Consider the following 10,242-nt stretch of genomic DNA (forward strand, 5'->3'; position numbering starts at 1 on the left):
ACTGGACTAAGCGCTTGGGAAGTACAAGCTGGCAACATCTAGAGACGGTCCCTACCCAACAGTGGGCTCCCAGTCTAGAAGGGGGAGGCAGAGAACAAAACCAAACATACTAACCAAATAAAATCAATAGAATAGATCTGTACAAGTAAAATAAATGGAATAATAAATATGTACAAACAAAACCAAACATACTAACCAAATAAAATCAATAGAATAGATCTGTACAAGTAAAATAAATGGAATAATAAATATGTACAAACAAAACCAAACATACTAACCAAATAAAATAAATAGAATAGATATGTACAAGTAAAATAAATGGAACAATAAATATGTACAAGCATATATACAGGGCTCTCGACTGGGAGCCCGCCGGTGGGTAGGGGCCGGCTCTCCGCGTGGCCCACTTGGACTTCCCAAGTGTTTAGTCCAGTGCTCCGCACACAGTAAGCGCTCAGTAAGTACGATTGATTGATCCAAGGCCCTGCTGAGAGCTCACCTCCTCCAGGAGGCCTTCCCAGACTGAGCCCCTTCCTTCCTCTCCCCCTCTCCATCCCCCCCAATCTTACCTCCTTCCCTTCCCCACAGCACCTCTATATATGTATGTACCTATTTATTACTCTATTTATTGATTTCTTTTACTTGTACCTATCTATTCTATTTATTTTATTGTGTGAGTCTGTTTGGGTTTGTTCTCTGTCTCCCCCTTTTAGAGTGTGAGCCCGCTGGTGGGTAGGGACTGGCTGTAGATGTTGCCAACTTGGACTTCCCAAGTGCTTAGTGCAGTGCTGTGCACATAGTAAGCGCTCAATAAATACGATTGATGATGATGATGATTGATTGATGGCTGGTAGAGGATTAGCTTGCGGCTTGGTCCCTACCTGTGCAACCTGCGGTGTCGTCACGGGCCCCGCCTTCCTGGTTTTTCCTGTTCGTCCGCTTCCTCCGTCCCAACCAGTCCTCGGCCATGGGGACCCGGCCGGACGACGACTACAACTTCGTCTTCAAGGGTGAGCTGAGGGGGAGCGGGCCCTGCAGCGGGAGGGATCGGGGCTAGACCGCGGGGAGGCCTCCTCCCATCCGATCCACGGTTGCCCACTTGTCCATCGATCAGTCAATCGATTGAGCGCTTATTGTGTGCCACTTGTCCATCGATCAATCATTCAATCGAGCGCTTACTGTGTGCAGAGCACTGGACTAAGCGCTTGGGAAGTCCAAGTTGGCCACAGTCCCTACCCAACATTGGGCTCACAGGCCAGAAGGGGGGAGACGGACAACAAAACCAAACGTCATCTGTAAAATAATAATAATAATGATGATGATGGCATTTATTAAGCGCTTACTAGGTGCCAAGCACTGTTCTAAGCGCTGGGGAGGATACGGGGTGATCAGGTGGCCCACGGGGGGCTCCCAGGCTTCACCCCCCTGTTCCAGATGAGGGAACTGAGGCCCAGAGAAGTGAAGTGACTGTCATTCATTCGATCGTATTTATTGAGCGCTTACTGTGTGCAGAGCACTGGATTAAGCGCTTGGGAAGGACAAGTTGGCAACATCTAGAGGCGGGCCCTACCCAACATTGGGCTCACAGTCTAGAAGGGGGAGACAGGCAACAAAACAAAACATATTAAAATAAAATAAATAGAATAGGTATGTACAAGTAAAATAAGTAAATAGAGTAATAAATATGTACTTACATATATAGAGGTGCTGTGGGGAAGGGAAGGAGGTAAGGTGGGGGGGATGGAGAGGGGGACGAGGGGGAGAGGAAGGAAGGGGCTCAGGCTGGGAAGGCCTCCTGGAAATCGATCAATCAATCAATCAATCGTATTTATTGAGAGCTTACTGTATGCAGAGCACTGGACTAAGCGCTTGGGAAGTCCAAGTTGGCAACATAGAGAGACGGGCCCTACCCAACAGCGGGCTCACAGTCGAGAAGGGGGAGACAGACAAGAAAACAAAACATACTAACAAAATAAAATAAATAGAATAGATAGGTACAAGGAAAATAAATCAATCAATAAATAGAGTAATAAATATGTACAAACATCTATACAGGTGCTGTGGGGAAGGGAAGGAGGTAAGGTTGGGGGGATGGAGAGGGGGACGAGGGGGAGAGGAAGGAAGGGGCTCCGTCTGGGAAGGCCTCCTGGAAATCACTTCTGTCCACTACTCTTCAATCAATCAATCAATCAATCGTATTTATTGAGCGCTTCCTGTGTGCAGAGCACTGGACTAAGCGCTTGGGAAGTCCGAGCTGGCAACATCTAGAGACAGTTCCTACCCAACAGCGGGCTCACAGTCGAGAAGGGGGAGACAGAGAACAAAACCAAACATACTAGCAAAATAAAATAAATAGAATAGATACGTACAAGTAAAATAAATAAATAAATAAATAGAGTAATAAATATGTACAAACATATATATATATACATATATACTTGTCCTTCTCAAGCGCTTAGTCCAGTGCTCTGCCCACAGTAAGCGCCCAATAAATACGATGGAATGAATGAATGATTGGGCGCTGACTACAAGTCGGCAACAGAGACAGTCCCTGCCCAACAAGGGGGTCAGTGGAAAGAGCCCGGGCTTTGGAGTCTGAGGTCCTGGGTTCGAATCCCGGCTCCGCCACTTGTCAGCTGGGTGACTCTGGGCGAGTCCCTCGTCCCCCTCTCCATCCCCCCATCTTACCTCCTTCCCTTCCCCACAGCACCTGTATATATGGATATATGTTTGTACAGATTTATTACTCTATTTATTCTACTTGTACATATCTATTCTGTTTATTTTATTTTGTTAGTATGTTTGGTTTTGTTCTCTGTCTCCCCCTTTTAGACTGTGAGCCCACTGTTGGGTAGGGGCCGTCTCTATATGTTGCCAACTTGGACTTCCCAAGCACTTAATACAGTGCTCTGCATACAGTAAGTGCTCAATAAATACGATTGATTGATTGATTGATTGATTGAAGTCACTTCACTTCTCTGGGCCTCAGTTACCTCATCTGGAAAAGGGGGATTGAAAGTGAGCCCCCCGTGGGACAACCTGACTGGGCAAGTCACTTTTAACTTCTCTGGGCCTCAGTTCCCTCATCTGGAAAATGGGGGATTGACTGTGAGCCCCCCGTGGGACAACCTGATCACCTTGTAAACTCCCCAGCGCTTAGAACAGTGCTTTGCACATAGTAAGCGCTTAATAAATGTCATTGTTATTATTATTATTATTGTTAAGTCACTTCCCTTCTCTGGACCTCAGTTACTTCATCTGGAAAATGGGGGATTGACTGTGAGCCCCCCGTGGGACAACCTGATCACCTTGTAAACTCCCCAGTGCTTAGAACAGTGCTTTGCACATAGTAAGTGCTTAATAATGCCATTGTTACTATTATTATTATTATTGTTAAGTCACTTCCTTTCTCTGGGCCTCAGTTACCTCATCTGTAAAATGGGGGATTAAGACTGTGGGCCCCCCGTGGGACAACCTGATCACATTGTAACCTCCCCAGCGCTTAGAACAGTGCTTTGCACATAGTAAGCGCTTAATAAATGCCGTTATTATTATTATTATTAAGTCACTTCCCTTCTCTGGGCCTCAGTTACCTCATCTGGAAAATGGGGATTGACTGTGAGCCCCCCGTGGGGCAACCTGATCACACTGTAAACTCCCCAGCGCTTAGAGCAGTGCTTTGCACATAGTAAGTGCTTAATAAATGCCATTGTCATTATTATTATTGTTATTATTATTATTATTATTAAGTCACTTCCCTTCTCTGGGCCTCAGTTACTTCATCTGGAAAAGGGGGATTGACTGTGAGTGCCCCGTGGGACAACCTGATCACCTTGTAAACTCCCCAGTGCTTAGAACAGTGCTTTGCACATAGTAAGTGCTTAATAATGCCATTGTTACTATTATTATTATTATTGTTAAGTTACTTCCCTTCTCTGGGCCTCAGTTACCTCATCTGGAAAAGGGGGATTGACTGTGAGCCCCCCGTGGGACAACCTGATCACACTGTAAACTCCCCAGCGCTTAGAACAGGGCTTTGCACATAGTAAGCGCTTAATAAATGCCGTTATTATTATTATTATTATTAAGTCACTTCCCTTCTCTGGGCCTCAGTTACCTCATCTGGAAAAGGGGGATTGACTGTGAGCCCCCCGTGGGGCAACCTGATCACACTGTAAACTCCCCAGCGCGTAGAGCAGTGCTTTGCACATAGTAAGTGCTTAATAAATGCCATTGTCATTATTATTATTGTTATTATTATTATTATTATTAAGTCACTTCCCTTCTCTGGGCCTCAGTTACCTCATCTGGAAAATGGGGATTGACTGTGAGCCCCCCGTGGGACAACCTGATCACCTTGTAAACTCCCCACTGCTTAGAACAGTGCTTTGCACATAGTAAGCGCTTAATAAATGCCATTGTTATTATTATTATTATTATTATTAAGTCACTTCCCTTCTCTGGGCCTCAGTTACCTCATCTGGAAAAGGGGGATTGACTGTGAGCCCCCCGTGGGACAACCTGATCACCTTGTAAACTCCCCAGTGCTTAGAACAGTGCTTTGCACATAGTAAGGGCTTAATAAATGCTATTATTATTATTATTAAGGGGGGAGACTGATAAAAAAAACAAAACAAGTAGACGGGTGTCAATACAGTCAGGATAGAGAAATATAATTATTCACTCATTCAATCGTATTGATTGAGCGCTTATCGCTGTGCTAAGCGCTTGGAAACTACAATTTGGCAACAGAGACACAGTCCCTGCCCAACAAGGGGCTCACAGGCTAGAAGGGGGGAGACAGACGAAAAAAACAAAACAAGTGGACAGGTGTAAATACCATCAGAATAGAGAAATAGAATTATTCACTCATTCAATCGTATTGATTGAGCGCTTATCGCTGTGCTAAGCGCTTGGAAACTACAATTTGGCAACCCTGCCCAACAAGGGGCTCACAGGCTAGAAGGGGGGAGACTGACCAAAAAAACAAAACAAGTAGACGGGTGTCAATACCGTCAGAATAGAGAAATAGAATTATTCACTCATTCAATCGTATTGATTGAGCGCTTACTATGTGCAGAGTGCTGTGCTAAGCGCTTGGAAACTACAGTTCGGCAACAGATACACAGTCGCTGCCCAACAAGGGGCTCACTGTCTAGAAGGAGGGAGACAGACAAAAAACCCAAAACAAGTAGACAGGTGTCAATACCGTCAGAATGGAGAAATATAATTATTCACTCATTCAGTCGTATTGATTGAGCGCTTATTATGTGCACAGCGCTGTGCTAAGCGCTTGGAAACTACAAGTCGGCAACAGAGATAGTCCCTGCCCAACAAAGGGCTCACAGGCTAGAAGGGGGGAGACAGACATCAAAACAAGTAGACAGTTGTCAATACCATCAGAGTAGAGAAATAGAATTATTCACTCATTCAATCATATTGATTGAGCGCTTACTATGTGCACAGCACTGTGCTAAGCGCTTGGAAACTACAGTTCGGCAACAGATACACAGTCGCTGCCCAACAAGGGGCTCACTGTGTAGAAGGGGGAAAACAGACAAAAAAGCCAAAACAAGTAGACAGGCGTCAATACCGTCAGAATGGAGAAATAGAATTATTCAGTCATTCAATCATATTGATTGAGCGCTTACTATGTGCACAGCACTGTGCTAAGCGCTAGAAAACTACAATTTGGCAACAGAGACACCGTCACTGCCCAACAAGGGGCTCACAGGCTTGAAGGGGGGAGACAGACGTCAAAACAAGTAGACAGGTGTCAATACCATCAGAATAGAAAAATGGAATTATTCACTCATTCAATTGTATTGATTGAGTGCTTACTATGTGCACAGCACTGTGCTAAGCGCTTGGAAACTACAATTCGACAACAGATGGAGACACAGTCGCTGCCCAACAAGGGGCTCACTGTCTAGAAGCGGGGGAGACAGACAAAAAAACCCCCAAAAGTAGACAGGCGTCAATACCATCAGACTAAATAGAAATATTCAGTCATTCAATCGTGTGGACTGAGCGCTTACTATGTGCACAGCACTGTGCTAAGCGCTTGGAAACTACAATTCGACAACAGATGGAGACACAGTCGCTGCCCAACAAGGGGCTCACTGTCTAGAAGAGGGGAGACAGACAAAAAAAACCCAAAAAGTAGACAGGCGTCAATACCATCAGAATAAATAGAAATATTCAGTCATTCAGTGGTATGGATTGAGCGCTTACTATGTGCAGAGCGCTGTGCTAAGCGCTTTTAGAGCACGTGCCTGGCTTTCTTCGAGGCCGTGTCCCCGGAGGCCTCTGAATCCGTCCATCGCCCCCCGCCCCGGGAGACACGGAGAAACCCACCGGACCGCAGTGCTCTGCACACAGTAGAAGCTCCACACACACTACAGAGAGAATGAGCCATCTCCTATTACTCTATTTATTTATTTTATTTGCACATATTTATTCTATTTATTTTATTTTGTGAATATGTTTTGTTTTGTTGTCTGTCTCCCCCTTCTAGACTGTGAGCCCGCTGTTGGGTAGGGACCGTCTCTAGATGTTGCCAATTTGGACCTCCCCTTCCCAGCGCTTAGTCCAGTGCTCTGCACACAGTTAGCGCTCAATAGATACGATTGAATGAATGAATGAATGAATCTCCTCTGCCCCCCGGCTGGTCAGAGACAGAGACCCCCCCAGAGGAGGGAGAGACAGAGACACCGAGAGACCCCTCCCTTCCCTCCCCATTCCCCCCGGCAGGTCATTCATTCATTCATTCATTCCATCGTATTTATTGAGCACTTACGGTGTGCAGAGCACTGGACTAAATGCTTGGAAAGTACAATCCCTACCCAACAACAGGCTCACGGTCAGACAGAACCCCCCCCCCCCCCCCCCGAGGCAGGTCAGGGACCCACGAGAGACCCATCTCTCCCCCTCCTCCACCTCCCAGTGGTGGGGAGACAGAGACACTGAGTGACAGAGACCCCTCTCTTCCCTTCCCCTCCCTTTCCTTCCCTTCCCTTCCCTTCCCCTCCCTTCCCTTCACTTCCCTTCCCTTCTTCTTCCCTTTCCTTCCCTTCCCCTCCCCTCCCCTCCCCTTCCCTCCCTTCCCTTCCCCCCTTCCTTTCCCCTCCCTTCCCTTCGCTTCCCTTCCCTTCTCCTCCCTTCTCCCTTCCCTTTCCTTCCCTTCCCTTCCCCTCCCTTCCCTTCTTCTCCCCTTTCCTTCCCTTCCCCTCCCATCCCCTCCCCTTCCCCTCCCCTCCCCTTCTCTTCCCTTCCCTTCTCCTCCCTTCCCTTCCTTTCCCTTCTTCTCCCCTTCCCCTCCCTTCCCTTCCTTTCCCTTCCTTTCCCTTCTTTTCCCCTTCCCTTCCCTTCCCTTCTCCTCCCTTCCCTTCTCCTCCCCTCCCTTCTCCTCCCTTCCCTTCTCCTCCCTTCCCTGCCCTTCTCTTCCCTTCCCTTCTTCTCCCCTCCCCTTCCTTTCCCTTCTTCTTCCTTCCCTTCTTCTCCCTTCCCCTTCCCTTCCCTTCTTCTTCCCTCCCTTCCCTTCCCTTCTTTTCCCCTTCCCTTCCCTTCTTCTTCCCTCCCTTCCCTTCTTCTCCCCTCCGCTTCCTTTCCCTTCTTCTTCCCTCCCTTCCCTTCTTTTCCCCTTCCCTTCCCTTCTTTTCCCCTTCCCTTCCCTTCTTTTCCCCTTCCCTTCCCTTCCCTTCCCTTCCCTTCCCTTCCCCTCCCTTCCCTTCTTCTCCCCTTCGCTTCCATTCCCTTCCCTTCCCTTCTTCTCCCCTCCCTTCCCTTCCCTTCCCTTCCCCTCCCCTCCCTTCCCGCCCCGCCCGTGCCCGCAGTGGTGCTCATCGGAGAATCCGGCGTGGGCAAGACGAACCTGCTATCCCGGTTCACGCGCAACGAGTTCAGTCACGACAGCCGCACCACCATCGGCGTGGAGTTCTCCACCCGCACCGTGCTGGTCGGCTCGGCCGCCGTCAAGGCCCAGATCTGGGACACGGCCGGCCTGGAGCGCTACCGCGCCATCACTTCCGCGTGAGCGCACCCCGGGGTGGGGACGGGGCCGGGGGTCCCCCGCGCACCCCGGGGTGGGGACGGGGCCGGGGGTCCCCGGCGGGGGAGGCGGCGACGTCGCGTAGGCCGAACCATCACTTCCGCGGCAAGCGGCAGGGCCTGGTAGCAACAGCGTGGGCCGCCCGGGGGTCAGAGACCCGCCTCAGGTCTGCTGGGTGACCCTGGGCAAGTCACTTCACTTCTCTGGGCCTCAGTTCCCTCATCGGATGAAGCACCGTGGCTCAGTGGAAAGAACCGAGGCTTGGGAATCAGAGGTCCTGGGTTCAGATCCCGGCCCCGCCAGCTGTCGTCTGTCTGACTTCGGGCACTTCTCTGGGCCTCGGTGACCTCATCTGGAAAATGGGGATTAAAACTGGGAGCCCCCCGGGGGACCACCCGATCACCTTGTAACCTCCCCAGCGCTTAGAACAGTGCTCTGCACAAAGGAAGCGCTGAACAAATACCATCATCATTATTATTATTATCTGTAAAATGGGGACAGCGTGGGACAGGGACTGTGTCCGATCCGGTTACCTTGTATCCACCCCGGCGCTTAGAACAGCGCTCGGCACGTAGTAAGCGCTCCACGAAAACCATCGTTCAGGGTGAGCGCCGTGGGGGGTCCCCGGGGGAGGCGGGGATCCGGGACGTCGCACGGGCCAAACCGTCACTTCTGGATGAGTGCTCGCGCGGGTGGCGAGGGGGCACTTTGGGGGAGTCGCGGGGGGCTTCTCAGACCGAGCCATCGGTTTGCACATAGTAAGCGCTTAACATCATTATTGCATCATTATTATTTTATTATCTGTGAGGGAATGCCGGGTGGGCACGGGGGTTGGAGACCAGGGGTGGGGGCGACCCCTCCGTCCAGGGGATCCAGCCCCCCCCGCTTATTTGGTTCCCTGGCCTTCTCCCCGTGCTTCCCTGCCTCTTCCTTGTCCGGTGTCTCCCGGCCCCGCGGCCTCCGGCGACCCCGCGGCGCAGCTACTACCGGGGGGCGGTGGGAGCCCTGCTGGTGTTCGACGTGACGAAGCAGCAGTCGTTCGCGGTGGCCGAGCGCTGGCTGCGGGAGCTGTACGACCACGCCGAGGCCACCATCGTCGTCATGCTGGTGGGCAACAAGTGCGACCTGGCCCAGGCCCGCCAGGTGCCCACCGACGAGGCTCGCACGTTCGCCGGTGCGTGGGACCCCCCCCGGGACGCCCGTGGCCTTTCCCTCTCCCCTCCGGCCGGTCCTCAGGCCGCACTCCTGCCCCCCGGGCCCGGTTGCCGCCCCCACCGTCCCCCTCCCTGGGGCCGGGGTGGCCCTCGGTGATGCGACACCGGCCCCCAACCCCGACCTCCGCGGCCTCCTCCTCCTCCTCTAGAGAACAACGGCCTCCTCTTCCTCGAGACGTCGGCGCTGGACTCCACAAACGTGGAACTGGCCTTCGAGACGGTCCTAAGAGGTCAGTCCCGCACCCCCCGGGAGAGGATGGAGGGACCCGAGGTGACCCCGGGAGAGGATGGAGGGGGGGGAAAGCCGGTGGGGCATCCTGACCGCCCTTCCGCCCGACCTCTGACCCCGCTCCTCCCCTCGCAGAGATCTTCGCCAAAGTGTCCAAGCAGCGGCAGAACGGCGCCCGGGCATCCGGGGTGGCCCTGGGCGACGGGCCGGAGCCGGGGTCTGGAGAAAAGAGAGCCGCCTGCTGCGTCAACCTCTGAAGCCCACCCCCGGACCGGCCCGCGAGCCGAGGCCCCGGACGCGTGGACCCCCCTCTCCCTACTCTTGGAATAAAGCCCTTTTCTAACGATAATAATAATAATAATGGTGGCATTTCTTTAGCACTTACTACGTGCCAAGCACTGTTCTAAGCGCTGGGGAGGTTACAAGGTGACCAGGTTGTCCCACGGGGGGCTCACAGTCTTCATCCCCGTTTGACAGGTGAGGTAACTGAGGCTCTGAGAAGTGAAATAACTCGCCCAAAGTCACCCAGCTGGCGGTTGGCGGCGCCGGGATTTGAACCCGTGACCTCTGACTTCAAAGCCCGGGCTCTTTCCACTGAGCCACGCTCCTGGGAAGGCCTTGGGGGAGTTGGGCAGGAGGGCCGCTCCGGGGGCGTCCACAGCGCTTCCCGCCACCCGCCCAGACCGGACCCCGGCTCCCTCGGCCTTTTTCCTTCACCGCTTGGTCTCTGCATTCATCCGATCGTACTT

At 51.7% G+C, this 10,242-nt stretch overlaps 1 protein-coding gene across 1 annotated transcript; it reads left to right on the forward strand.

The window, feature by feature from the left end:
- Positions 1-856: 856 nt before the first annotated feature.
- RAB25 (RAB25, member RAS oncogene family) lies at positions 857-9,822 on the forward strand. The gene is made up of 5 exons (XM_038768896.1): positions 857-1,010; positions 7,836-8,031; positions 9,031-9,224; positions 9,414-9,494; positions 9,629-9,822. The coding sequence occupies exons 1-5, from the start codon at positions 968-970 to the stop codon at positions 9,748-9,750; spliced, it is 636 nt and encodes a 211-aa protein (XP_038624824.1). The 5' UTR covers positions 857-967; the 3' UTR covers positions 9,751-9,822.
- Positions 9,823-10,242: the final 420 nt, after the last annotated feature.

This window comes from Tachyglossus aculeatus, chromosome Y4 (genome assembly GCF_015852505.1).
Source record: "Tachyglossus aculeatus isolate mTacAcu1 chromosome Y4, mTacAcu1.pri, whole genome shotgun sequence".
NCBI lineage: Eukaryota > Metazoa > Chordata > Mammalia > Monotremata > Tachyglossidae > Tachyglossus > Tachyglossus aculeatus.

Coding starts and splice junctions, on each gene's coding strand:
- RAB25 (XM_038768896.1), top strand. CDS start 968: ATGGGGACCCGGCCGGACGACGACTACAACTTCGTCTTCAAGG. Junction 1,011..7,835: donor CTACAACTTCGTCTTCAAGG/GTGAGCTGAGGG, acceptor CCGTGCCCGCAG/TGGTGCTCATCGGAGAATCC. Junction 9,225..9,413: donor CGAGGCTCGCACGTTCGCCG/GTGCGTGGGACC, acceptor CTCCTCCTCTAG/AGAACAACGGCCTCCTCTTC.